Raw genomic sequence first — 12,478 nt, forward strand, 5'->3', positions numbered from 1 at the left:
TAGACATCCTTCAGTTACAGTCGCCATTTTCTTGTGGTCGTTGAAAGGGCACTGAACTGCGACAGAAGACGGCTGAAATATACCCCCGAACCGGCGTGATTTCTCAACAAGTCCGGGACGAACAGTTAGCCGTATGAGTTCATGGACTGCCTGCTGATCAGTGGTTATGGTTTCGGTAAGACTCGCTTAGGTTTGGCCGAGTGTCTCAGCTCAAAGATGGACGACAGCGCGGCGAGGGAAGACGCCTGCCGGGAGTACCAGTCCTCCCTCGAAGACCTGACGTTTAACAGCAAGCCGCACATCAACATGCTGACCATCCTGGCCGAGGAAAACATCAACTTCGCCAAGGATATCGTGGAAATTATTGAAGCACAAATAAGCAAGGTTTTTATGAATATAGAATACTTTCACACTGAGATGTTTGCTGTCGATGTATGTAGTTAGCTGCTAGCTGAACATGGCGGCGAGGTCGGCCGCGGTAACGGTCTCTGAAAACATCCAGCTGTCTGTTCTGCTAGCTCCGCATTCAGCCAACTCTTGAACAACTGTGTGTATTAAAGTGAACCGACCATTTATTCTTTATTGTACTCAGCAGCACGCCATTACTCACTGTAGGTACTCGATGTGGTCTGGAGTTGAAATCCACCTTAAATCAGCCCACCTTAAATCAGTCCGTCTTTACCGTTCGCTCTGCGTTTTCCTCTTTATGTGGCGTAAACGTCAGTAGACGTCAGTAGACAAGAAGTCGGCACTTTAGCGGGACGTTAACTTTGGTTCAGCTTGTTGCCAAGGTGGTTTGTTTAAACCAACTTTATTTAAACAACTGCAGCGACAGAATACTTTCTGACACGTGGAAAGAGCCAAAATCTACACGAGGCGGCTTTAAAACCTAGATTAAAGTTCAGGCTGATGATTATCTCTTAAAATTAAAAAATACTAAATTCACAAAACGGATGTTTTTTGAAAGTCTTGTTTCTCTGGGTTACTAACACAGAGGATGAGGCCACATAGAGCCGGGGAAGTAAATCTGAGTCACTTTACTGAACAGAGGAAATCACCGCGCTGTTATTTCTGGCCTCAGTCGGACAGTAGCTCTCCTGAACTCCTGGTGATGTCTCCAGTTTGTGCCCTGCTGGTCTCGGGCTGATGCTCAGGAGTGTCTGAACTTTGTTTAATAAAGAAACAGAATAAAAACGTTGATTTGGCCGAAACTCCTCACACCAGGTTCAGCAGTTTGACTTTAAACCAAGGACAGATTTCATAGAAGTGACGTGTTGAAGTGTCGCTGCTGATGTCTGTAAATGAATAACTGCTGTGCTGATGGTGTCACAGTTCTCCTTTAGAAGTGTGAGTTTGTGCACGTGTTGAACAAAGCTTTGGTAAACAGTCAAACTTTCCTCTGCAGGAGCACTTGAGGTTTCAATCAAGAGCTCGTCACATTGGTCTGATTGAGGATTAGCGGCTCGAGTTTTTGGTGGATTTTGACCGTCTGCAGTCCTGCTCTGAGCTCAGACCACATCAGTGTCTCTGAATGGTTTCAGTCTGATCTGTTGTGTGTTATCAGTGTCGGGTCATTGATTAACGGGGCGTCTTCAACACCCCCTTCGCCCGCCATCACTTTACACTCAGCTTCTGGTCGCATGACACTTGATTTAATTCTCGAGTGAATCTTGAATTCTTGAAAAATGTGATTTGAATGGTTAAAATGTTTATAATAAAAAATGTGAAATGTGCTTTTTGTCATTTTTTATTTCCCAGTGTAATTTCTTGGCATGACTCTGGTTTCATTTACTGCACACACTGAGGGAGGGGGGGGGGCTTAAAGATGTCGGGGGTCAAAGTGGAGGTGTGAGGGGGAATAAAGCTCACTGGGGGTGGAGTCACCTCGAAGACGAGCCTTCTGGGTAAACGTACAAAGAGCGGTGGGAGGTTCCAAACCCTCTTTGGAGGTAAACGGCTCCTGGACTGAAGCCTGGCGGCGTCACAGACTCGTTTTTGTAACTCGCAGACGCTGAGTGGACTCGTGAAGATGACTTTTCCTTTTTCTCCTGTGAAGACGCAGCAGCGCACGGACTGACTGGGACTGAGATGTTTTCCTGCAGTTCTTGACCTTTTGAACTTTTTCCACGTTTTTGGGTGCTGAGGGGCGGGGCAGGTGTACTGTGAGCTTTTATTCTGAAATGTTGCTTTTAACCCCTGTTTGTTTTCTAAACTTGTCGAGTTCTCTTGCTCCAGGCCCCACCCAGCGAGAAGCTTCCAGTTTTGTACTTAGTGGATTCCATAGTGAAGAATGTTGGAGGAGAATACCTTGCAGTGTTTGCTAAAAACCTAATCCCTTCATTTATATGTGTCTTTGAAAAGGTACAGTTCTCTTTGCTGCCGTTTGGCCTTGTTAAGATTTAAGCAGTGACATGTTAGCAGCCCTCGCACTCCCTCCTGTTTGTCCTGTTGCTTGCTTTCTTCTGTGTAGTCTCCTGCACTCTGCTCCTGTCTTACTGCGTAACGTACTGCTAATGAAAGCTGGAGGGAGGCTTTAGGACTTTAGCTGATGTTTTGAAGTGGACTAACAGCTGTGCACAGTGTGATGTTGGTGGCTGTGGACCAAGCGCTGTCCTCTGTTTGTAGGTGGACGAAAACACTAGAAAGTCCCTGTTCAAGCTGCGCTCCACCTGGGACGACGTGTTCCCGCCCAAGAAGCTGTACGCGCTTGACGTGAAGGTCAACTCTGTGGACCCGGCGTGGCCCATCAAGCCGCTGCCGCCCACCGTCAACGCCAGCATCCACGTCAACCCCAAGTTCCTCAAACAGGTGTGTACGAGCCGCCAGCCCGAGGTCGCTCCGGCGCAGAGGTTTGCTCCTGAGGTCGAGGTTATCAATAAATGTATTTGTGCCCTTGAAATGTCAATAAAGATGTAGTGAAACGTGCAGCTACACCCCCGAAGATTATTCACACGTAAATAAGTTATTGTTACAGGAACACCCACGAACTATGGATCTCCTTTAAGAGTCTTTAGATCCTGTTGCATTTATTTAAAGGTCCAGAGAGCTGCAGCGTGGGAGGATTGTTTTTAGATTTTCTGCTGTAATATCTACAAATAAAGATGTGCTGAGAATAAAGGAGACCTGGCAGAACTGTTTGATACTTGGAGTTTTTGTGCCTGATCTGAGCTTTTGGTTTTGCTTGTTTACGTTGTGAAGCTGCTGTCGAGCTCACGTCAGATAACAAAGTGAAGTTTGTTTGGCTCAGAAATGACAGAATCTGACAATTTTAACCAACTAAAGTGACGTTTAGGAGCCGAGCCGACGTCATGCTTTTATTAAACTGCTGACTGGTGTCAGACTGGGTTAACCTGTCAGCACATCCCTGCAGAGTGAACCTGATAAACTGGTTCAAACCGGTGTTAACCAGTGTGTCAGGTTTGGTTAGTTTGGTCACTGCACTGGTTTTCTGTGTGTTGATGTTCGGGAAATGTTTTTTAAAGGTTTTCCATAAATATGACCGGGTCAAGTGTCACATCCACCTGTGTCCGGCTCAGGCTCCAGGGCTGGACCCCAGTGACCCTCCCTGGTCTCTGACCACACACAGCATCGTCCACATTGAGCGATGGGATTTTGTGGGGCTGAGCTTGAGTTCTAAGCCGAAGTTATTCTTTCTCTCCGTCTTTCAGCCTGAGGAGTCTTCATCCTCTCCCAGGCCGACCCCGGCCCAGCCTCCGCCCACGGCCCCGCCCGCCCCTCAGCCGGTCCCTGCCGCCATCAGTCAGTCCAGCCTGACACAGGAGCAGCTGATCCGGCAGCAGCTGCTGGCCAAACAGAAGCAGCTCCTGGAGCTCCAGCAGAAGAAGATTGAGCTGGAGCTGGAGCAGACCAAAGCTCAGCTGGTATGACCACCGTTAGCCAATCACGTTTCCGCATCACAATCCAGGGGTTCAGACTTGAGCTAAAACCAGAACATCTGAGCGCTGTCATGGCCGTTCACTGCGTTTAAAACCCTGAAACACCCCGAATGTGTTAAAGCCTTCAGCTCCAGTTCAGATCAAACTACAAACCAGTTTGATCTGAACTGGGGCGCTGCTGGTTCCCATTTAAAGGGTAAAAATGACAGGAAGAAGCAGCAGAGTCTTAAATCTTTTATGTTTTGGCTCAAAGCAAAGGGAAGTTGTCCGAAGGTTTAGAGCAGCAGAGCAGAGAGTCGAGGCTCGGGTGTGAGATTTGTGGTTTTCAGGGTTTTTGTCGGTTTTTTATCGTTAACGCTGTTTCCTGTGTGTTATGACTTGTTGTGGTTTTACTTTGTTGTATTTATCCGCGACACCTTAAAGGCCGGTCTGTGAAAATATTGTCGTTCAGGTTTGTTGTGTAGAAACATATTTAACAGGCAGCTCTGTCACATGGTTACAGGCCGGCGGCTTCACGTTACCAGCGGCGACGGCGATCTCCACTTCATCAGCAGTGAGCCCGGCGCCCAAGCTCATCAGCCAACCCGCTCCCGTGGTCCGGCCCTGGGTCCCGCCCCAGAGCGATTCCAAGTCGTCCGTCAGAGACCCCCGGCTGAACCGCCCCCCCGCTGGCCCCCTACCTAAAGACCAGCCTGCCACAACAAAAAGAGAGACTCCACCCACCACAGGAAGTCACACTCTCGCTCTGGAGAAAGCCAGGATGCAGAAGAAAGACGCTCCACAGGAGAAACCCAAATCCAAGTCGCCGTCTCCGATGGCGAAGAGCGGGCTGAGTAAAAGCAAAGCGGCGGAGGCGGCGCTTCAGAGCAAAGACGGCACGAAGAAAGACCCGCGGCTGAGGAAACGCATGCAGGACAAGGTGGGCGAGGGCAAAGACGGCGAGCAGAAGGAGAAGAAGCGATGTGGCGATGAGGAGCGGGAGGATGCCGCACGGGGGGCGGAGCCTCAGAGGTTCAAAGGCAAACTGGTGAATGGTTCAGTCGCCAAACACGAGCGTGACAAGGCTGCTGATAAGACCGCTGGCAACGCCAGAACGCATGCGAGGAAGCGCACTCGCTCGCGGTCTAGGTCGCGATCCCCCGCCGGCTCCCCAAAGAGGAAGGACAGACGCTCGCCAAAGGGCAGAGCCCGCAGCAGCTCGTCCTCGCCGTCACCTTTGCACAAAGCTGGAAAACCACGGAGGCTCGACCTGCTGCACGGCAAGCCCGGTCGGGAGGACCGCCCCGCCCCCAAAAACCAATCTGAGAGCAGAAGGTCCAAGAGACCCGGGGAGGAACGCCACTCCGAGACCAGAGACGCTCACTCGCCACGCAGCCACGACGGAGGCTGCAAGGAGATGAAGGACGCGCCTCACCGCTGGAGGAGCGGCTGGGAGGAGAGTAAACAGTGAGTCCGTCGAACGCATCAGAAATGTGATTAAAACGTTTTAAAACTTTAAAAAACTTAATCGTTCTTCCTCCTCAGCATGAAGCTGTCGGGCGACGTGCACGCCAAGCCCACGCCTCAGAGACACAAACCGTACAGCACGCCAAACCGCCCCAGCACTCCCCGAACCCCGAAGCACCGGCTCAGCGTCGACGCCAACCTGCAGATCCCCGATGTCCTGAACTCCGCCTCCAAGAAGGACCTGCTGAGGAGGGTGCGTTCACTGACCTGCTCACATGCAGGATAAAGCTGTTTCACTGGTTTTCACTTGTTATGAGGGGGGGGGGCGGGGGGTACCATGTCACTAATATCATGTGACTATGTGACATGTCTGCAGGCGAGCAAGCGCATGGAGAGCGGCGAGATCTCCCGCGAGGAGTTCCTCAACATGGCTCACCAGATCAAACAGCTGTACCAGTATCAGGAGGAGATCCAGCAGCGCAAAGACAGCTGGGACGAATCAGACTTCCCCGTCAAGAAGCAGCCGCCACTGCTGAGCACGCCCTCATCTCAGCCCCGCCCCCACGAGGGCATGGACCCGGCGGAGCTGTCGTACTACGAGCACAAGTCGAAGCTGAGGAAGACTCAGGTCAATCACCGACCTGCCGGAGAGGAGTGGGAGGGGGAGGAGAATCCCGAGATCACCGACAAACCAGGGCACGGCGAGAAGATGGGCGGCGGTCAGAGCGCCGGACACCCGCCGCCACATAAATACAACCGAGGCCCGCGAGACAGGCCAGGTGAGCGTCACATGATCAATAAATTAGCCAGAGAACAGAGCTTCATAAACACCAACACATCTGCTGCCCTTTTCAGGCGAGAGGCGGAGCAAAGAGTGCGAGGAGCATCGGGCGCCGCTCGCCCCCATGGTTGAGGAGTACAACCACGGCAAAGAGTTTCCAGCGCTGAAGCCGGGTCTTCGCTTCACGAAGAGACCCGACCACAGAGAGACAAGTGAGTGCACGCCGCCGCCATGCTGCGCTGCGTTCACGTGTTCAAGTGGCGTGAAGGTTACCTGTTATCTGTCATCTTTATCCACAGAGAGGTCAGAGGTCAGGTTCTGGAGCGGCGGGGTGTCAGGGTGTCGATCAGGGATACTTCAGCAGGGTTAGACATTTCTAACGAGTCTTACACATTCAGTCAGGAGCCCCGATGACATCATCGGCTAACCGCCAATTAGACACTCCCTCTCACACCAGCCTTTCAAGGCATTGTGGGAGTCGTAGTCGGCCTCTGCAGTTCTGTAGTGTCACCCTCACATTCAGACAGACGAAGCTCAAACTGTCATTTATCAGCCGACAGGAAGCGGCGGCACTCACAGCATTTCTTCTCCTGTGGTTTCCAGGTGAGAGAGAGTGGACCTCGCCGCTGACAGAGCGGCAGCATTACAACGACCGCGAGGAGCAGAAGAGCAGCTACAATGTCCCACGGCGGTACGGCCCACCTGCTGACCCCCGCAGGCCGGAGGTGCCCCCTCCCTCGGGCACAGTGGTCCACAGGAACTCCCCGAGCCCAGCTGGCCTGGACGCCACGGCGACACGCTTCGAGCGCGAACGGCTGTCACCGTTACAGAAAGACTCTGCTGACATGAGCCCGATCGCGCGCTTTGAGAGCCCAAACAGCGAGCACTCGGACGACGGGCCCCTGGATGCCCCGCCCCCTCATGCTTCAACCAAATCCATCCTGAAGGCGCCACTCCCCCGTGGAGGGCCGCAATCTTCGGTCCGACAGCACGGCGGGTCACCCGGACACACGCCACCTCACGACGGGGGACACCCCCCTGCACGCTACAATGGCCCCGGTCATATGGGCTCTTCTAGGCCCCACCCCCCAGGATGGTATGAAGGCGGCGGTGGCCCCGGGCGGTTCGATGACTCGCTGCAGTGTGAGGGGCCTCACCACGCCGCCCCCGGCAGGTTCGAGGGTGCCGGACCAACTCATCACACAATGGCGGAGAGGGTGGACGGTCCCGGACACATAAGTCACGGCCCGATGAGAGGCGGAGAACGAATGGGGCGGTTTGAGGGCCCCCCTCAGGGGCCCGGCAGGTTCGGGGCTCCTGTCGGACTACAGACGCGATTTGAGGGGCCGGCGCCGGGCCACTCAGAGGGCCCGCTGCAGCACTTCGAAGCACCACGTCACTTAAACAACATGGGTCCCGGCCCCGGATCCGCCCCCATGGGCTTCCAGCAGCGGCCCGCGCGCTTCGAGGGCCCCACGAGGTTTGATGGCCCCGGACACTTCGAGGGGCCGGGCCAACCGGGGCCCCGGTATGACGTGCCACATCAGGGAGGCCCCCCGCACTTCGAGCACTTCCCCGGGCAGGGCCACCTGCGATTCGAACCCCAACACAACCTGCAGCCCCTCATGAGACAGATGGGCCCGCCCATGTACGAAACCCCCATGGCCCCCCAGCAGAACTTCCCCATGCCCCCCCAGCGTTTCCCGGACCCCATCAATCCTCAGTTCCCTGCGGCACCAGCGGCGTTCCCGGCGCAACAGAACATGCAGCAGGCCGGAAACTTCCACGTGCAGCCGTTCAGTCAGCCAGGACCCGCCCCCTTCTACAACCCCGCAGCGCCCGCTGTTGGCTTACAGCAGCCGGTAAGCAACGCACATGACATCACAGGATCTAGACCAATAAGAACAGAGGTAGTTTCAGACAGAAGGGTCTCGATCAGAGCAACTGGAGCTCCGCCCACAGCTGAGCAGCTGTGACTGTAGTTTGGGGCAACCAAATACTTAACATCAGTTAAGTCATGTGATACACTAACAGCGTGCTAGCATGCTAATCCTGTATAATCGCAGTGCCTGAGTCTCCTCATGCGATACATACACCTGAGTTTTATTTTGAAAACCTACATCTATCGTCTCTGCTGCTGTCGCTGAGGCACAGCCAGCCTGTGTTGCTAACTTCTGCAACTACTCCAAGTCAGGTGGAGCGAATGGAGTCCTTCCATATAAAACAGCCAATCAGGTAGCAGCACAGATGCACTGCAAGTGTTACTGTTCTGCATGGTCACAAGTTTCTGGACCTTTGACCTCTGTGATGATTAATTTTACTTTTTTTTGTTTGTTTTTTTTTTTTTGTAAAGAGATAATTTTTTAAAAAAATTCTTAACTACATTTAAAGGTATCAGGCTGTGCAGTGGGCGGAGTTAATGCTACAGCGTGCTGTTGCATTTATCATTTATCATTAAATGAGCCCCACTACTGCCAGAAGGGGGCAGCAGACGCTGCTGAGCAAACAAGTGAACGTGTCAGGAGGAGTGAGAGGTGCAGCTGATCCTCTGATTGGTGCAGAGGCCACGTTGTTGAGCAGGGCGAGTTCCTGGCGAATGATCTGAGTGTTTGTACCTGTGCTGTTTTCAGGTGAGCGTGATGGGAGCCATGGCCCAGCCCTTCCTACCTCAGACCGCCGTGCCTTTCGGACAGCAGAGTAAGTTTGCGTGGCGTTTGTGTCGGTCGGCTTTAACGCCATCGAGTTTAAGGTCAGAAATGGTGACGGGTTGTTTGTGTTTCCGTAGATCCGCAGGTCGTCCCTCCGGAGAACCACTTCGGTCAGGTGGACGTGAACGACCTGCTGTCCAAGCTCCTCTCCACCGGCATCATCAAACCCTCGCAGCCCGACGCCGCGCCCGCCTCCAGCAGCGGTCAGTGAAGCCCCTCCCTCTGTCACCTTTACCCTTCTTCTTCAGTCGAGTTTGACGTGTTTGTTTTTTTCCAGAATCGTCTTCTGCACCTCCGCCGGCACCGCCGCCAGAGGAGGAGGAAGAGGAGGAGCAGGAGGTGGAGGGTGAGGGTGAGGGCGAGGACGACGTGCTGGACCTCACCAGCTTCAGCGTCGACGATATGAAACAGTGAGTATTTGCCTGTCCTCATCGTCGTGGTTACACTTTGTTCTGCTGTGACTCACTTTGCCCCGCCCCTCCCGCAGGCGCTACGAGAGCGTGGTGACGAAGCTGTACTCAGGGAACCAGTGCTGCCTGTGCAGCATGCGCTTCACCGCCGCCCAGACCGACATGTACGCCGACCACCTGGACTGGCACTTCAGGCAGAACCACGCCGGCAAAGTGGCGAGCAAGAAGGTCACGCACCGCCGCTGGTACTACAGCCTCACGGTGAGAACGCACACGCCTCACGGGGCACGGCGCCTAGCTCCCCGCGGAGCGCTCCGATGTAACGATGCGTTTGTCGTGCAGGACTGGATCGAGTTCGAGGAGATCGCCGACCTGGAGGAGCGCGCCAAGAGCCAGTTCTTCGAGAAGGAGAACGAGGAGGAGGTGCAGAAGAGCCAGGCGGCGGCCAAGGAGAAGGAGTTCCAGAGCGTGAGAGCCACCAAGGACCAGGTGGGAGAGGTGAGTACGGCGGACGGCCAATCGACCGCCAACCTGACATCACAGGCTCGGCCAATAAAAATGCTTCCTTCCTCCCTGCAGAGCTGTGAGATCTGTCAGGAGCCCTTTGAGACGTACTGGGTGGAGGAGGAGGAGGACTGGTTCCTGAAGAACGCCGTCAAGGTCGATGACAAGGTACGCCGAGGCTCCGCCCTAATCCGCCTAATCAGTAAGATGACCAATAAGAACAAAGCGAGTGACCAGCTGTTTGTTTTCCCTCCACAGAACTTCCACCCCGCCTGCTTCGAGGATTATAAGAACGTAAGTCTCCCCTCCTCCCTCACCTCCTCCTCCCTTATCTCCTCCTTCCTCCTCTTTCTTCTTCTCTGGTATAAACTCACGTGTTTTTCTTTGCGCCGCTCTCATTTGTCTCCTCAGACATCGTCGTACGTCGATGTCACGCCGTCGCCCAGTAAGCTGCTGACCGACCACCCGCTGGGCGCCTTCGTGAAGACGGAAGAAAAGCAGGAGGAGGTCACTTCCTGTGCTGTTGCTGCCGCTGCTGCTGCCGCCGCCACCTCAGTGAAACAGGAGGTGCAGAGTGAGAGCGGGGAGCCTCCTGAAGTGAAGACGGAGGCAGGTGAGGAGGCGGCGGCGGCGTTGTGAGGTGGCGGCAGTTTTTAGCTGCAGGGACTCGTCCTCTGCGTCTGTACTTGAATACGTTTTTGTATTTGGACTCGCGGCCGCGCGGCTGCCTCAGTGAACCTGTACATGACCTAATTTATACATTAAAGTATTTTTGGTAACTCTGGTGTTACAGTGATTGAATCAGCTGTTACCCCTGTACATAGATTATTGATTGGTTGGTTTATCGATGGGCCCTCGCAGGTGTTGAAGGTAAGCATCGTCTGAGCGGGAGGCGTCGTGGACTCGTCTACCGTTGTTTTTCTTTCTCTTTGGATCAATAAAAGCATCTGAAAGCTGTTTGTGTGAATACTGATTGATCTCATTGATCGTTAATTGCCTCAGTTTTTCTGTCATCTGGGTTCCAAACATCAATAAAGGTTCAGTGGGTTCAAACATCCTGCTCTGGGTATTTATTCCTGTGTGTGTCTGTGTGTTTAAAGTTCATTTGAAGAGGAAGTGAAGCTGGTGCTGAGCCGACAGTCGAAGGATAAGAACTGAATTCATCTCAGCTTAAATACACTCGCTACCACTTGTAGTATCAGCCAATCACATGACGGCTCATTTTGCAGTGAAGACACGAGGTCAGAGGTGAAAGTGCTGCACTCAGATGGCCTCCACAGTCACAGACCAGTAGAGGAGCTTTACTGTCATGATGGCTACAACAGCATGTGATGATGTCATGATGATGTCAGATCAACATGGATCCTGATCTCCAGCAGCTCCAGGCTGGTGATGCTGAGGTGTACCTAATAAAGTGTCAGCAGTGTTTCAGGAGTGAAACAGGTTGCACTTTGACCTCTCAGGAAGCGTGAGGCCGTTTTCTGGGATCTGATTGGCCAGTAAGCTGCAGGTGAAGCTGACAGGGAGACGGAGATGAACCTTCTTCTTTGGTCTCACTTGTATATTCAGCACTTTGGCGGAGTCTGCTTTCATTTCTGGTGTTTTGGACGCGTTATTTCGAGGTTACACTTCCTGTGAGCGCTGGGCGAGCTGCACTTCCTCTGACTGACCGCAGAGTGGCGCTGTCACCCTGCAGCAGCAGCTGGGCGCTGCCTTTTGACTTAAAAATATGTATTTCCTGAGGTTTTTGAATTCGGAGCTCTCTGTGGGTCCGTGAACGCGGCACAGGCGGATGTCTTCGTGCTCTCAGCAACAGCGGTTTGTGGAGTTGGAGTCGGAGGGTGGAGGAGTGCGGAGCAGACTGCGTGATTCTCTCTGTCCGGATCGATCACAGCTGATCAGATGGGATCGATGTGTTAGAGGTGCGTGGCGTTCACTTTCAGCTGGTTTTAGTTGTTTGTGAAACTTTCGGGGTTTAAACCGAGCGGGTGGGAAACCGAACAGCTGCGTGACCTCTGACCCTTTTAAACAAACGTTAATTAAAATTCTCGCGGGAAGCAGCATGTGATTGCTGAAGCGGCAAAGTATCGATAGATCAGCGATGGGGTCACGTGCTGCTGTGTTATTTAAAACGCGGTGAAAAAGACTAGCTCAGCTGAGAGAGATGAGCACCGGGCCGTGAACGCCTCCTCCTTAATCAAACTCAGCTTTGTGCGTAAAACGATCAGATCAATGATCAATAATCCCAGTCCTCACGGGAGAAGCCAGGCTTCACCCAAAACAGCCTCGTGTGCTCCGTTTTAGCTGCCAAACCACAGCCAGATAAATCCTCTAAAAGTGGCCGAAATTTGAATGGAGTCTGGTTCTGTTCTCTCAAACACCCACAGGACAGCACTGTGTTATCTTTGTCAATGCAGGGCGAAAATTGAGAGACTTGTGAATGAAGCCTGGCTCTGCTCAGAGTGTGAGGACAGACACGAGATCTGGTTGTATTTGAGCAGATGTGTATTATATATAGTATTATATACTAATGAATGTGTGGGAAACCAGCCCTCGGTGTGTCTGTACAGTGTTTTTGTTTGATGAAAACAGAACCAGAAAGTAAGAAGTTCACTTGAATAAACGCAGTCCTAAAGTAGCCAGATTGTCAGTTTCCCACTCAGCGCTGTTCTCCTCAAATACAAAGATTATGAGTTTCAGAATAAAATCTAACGTGAACACAGTTTGAATGAA

General features: G+C 52.9%; 2 protein-coding genes across 4 annotated transcripts in view; both read left to right on the plus strand.

Moving 5' to 3' along the window:
- On the plus strand, positions 1–10,524 carry pcf11 (PCF11 cleavage and polyadenylation factor subunit). Of its 2 annotated transcripts, XM_006808263.3 has the most exons (18): positions 1–384; positions 2,236–2,361; positions 2,626–2,808; positions 3,669–3,881; positions 4,399–5,342; positions 5,421–5,595; positions 5,719–6,121; positions 6,198–6,335; positions 6,423–6,488; positions 6,727–7,985; positions 8,754–8,820; positions 8,909–9,034; positions 9,109–9,241; positions 9,319–9,502; positions 9,584–9,739; positions 9,821–9,913; positions 10,004–10,039; positions 10,157–10,524. In XM_006808263.3, exons 1-18 carry the CDS (start codon positions 142–144, stop codon positions 10,382–10,384), a joined length of 4,773 nt encoding a protein of 1,590 aa, XP_006808326.2. In that variant the 5' UTR covers positions 1–141; the 3' UTR covers positions 10,385–10,524. The 2 variants fall into 2 exon arrangements, with proteins under 2 accessions (XP_006808326.2, XP_006808327.2); XM_006808264.3 differs by lacking the exon at positions 6,423–6,488.
- Positions 10,525–11,525: 1,001 nt separating this feature from the next.
- LOC102780479 (stromal interaction molecule 1-like) overlaps positions 11,526–12,478 on the plus strand; it is an 18,033-nt gene continuing 17,080 nt past the window's right edge. For both annotated transcript variants that reach the window (XM_087847580.1, XM_087847581.1), the window contains exon 1: positions 11,526–11,667. In XM_087847580.1, coding sequence (XP_087703706.1) covers positions 11,538–11,667 — 130 coding nt within the window. In that variant the 5' untranslated portion in view covers positions 11,526–11,537. The remainder of the gene's footprint in view (positions 11,668–12,478) is intronic.

Source organism: Neolamprologus brichardi, chromosome 10 (assembly GCF_056152115.1).
Source record: "Neolamprologus brichardi isolate AB-2024 chromosome 10, ASM5615211v1, whole genome shotgun sequence".
NCBI classification, from domain to species: Eukaryota; Metazoa; Chordata; class Actinopteri; order Cichliformes; family Cichlidae; genus Neolamprologus; species Neolamprologus brichardi.

Excerpts from the sequence above, each read along its gene's own strand:
- pcf11 (XM_006808263.3), top strand. The coding sequence starts at position 142 with ATGGACTGCCTGCTGATCAGTGGTTATGGTTTCGGTAAGACTCGCTTA. Across the intron at positions 2,809-3,668 it reads ACCCCAAGTTCCTCAAACAG|CCTGAGGAGTCTTCATCCTC; the intron begins GTGTGTACGAGC and ends TCCGTCTTTCAG. Across the intron at positions 6,489-6,726 it reads ATCAGGGATACTTCAGCAGG|GTGAGAGAGAGTGGACCTCG; the intron begins GTTAGACATTTC and ends TGTGGTTTCCAG.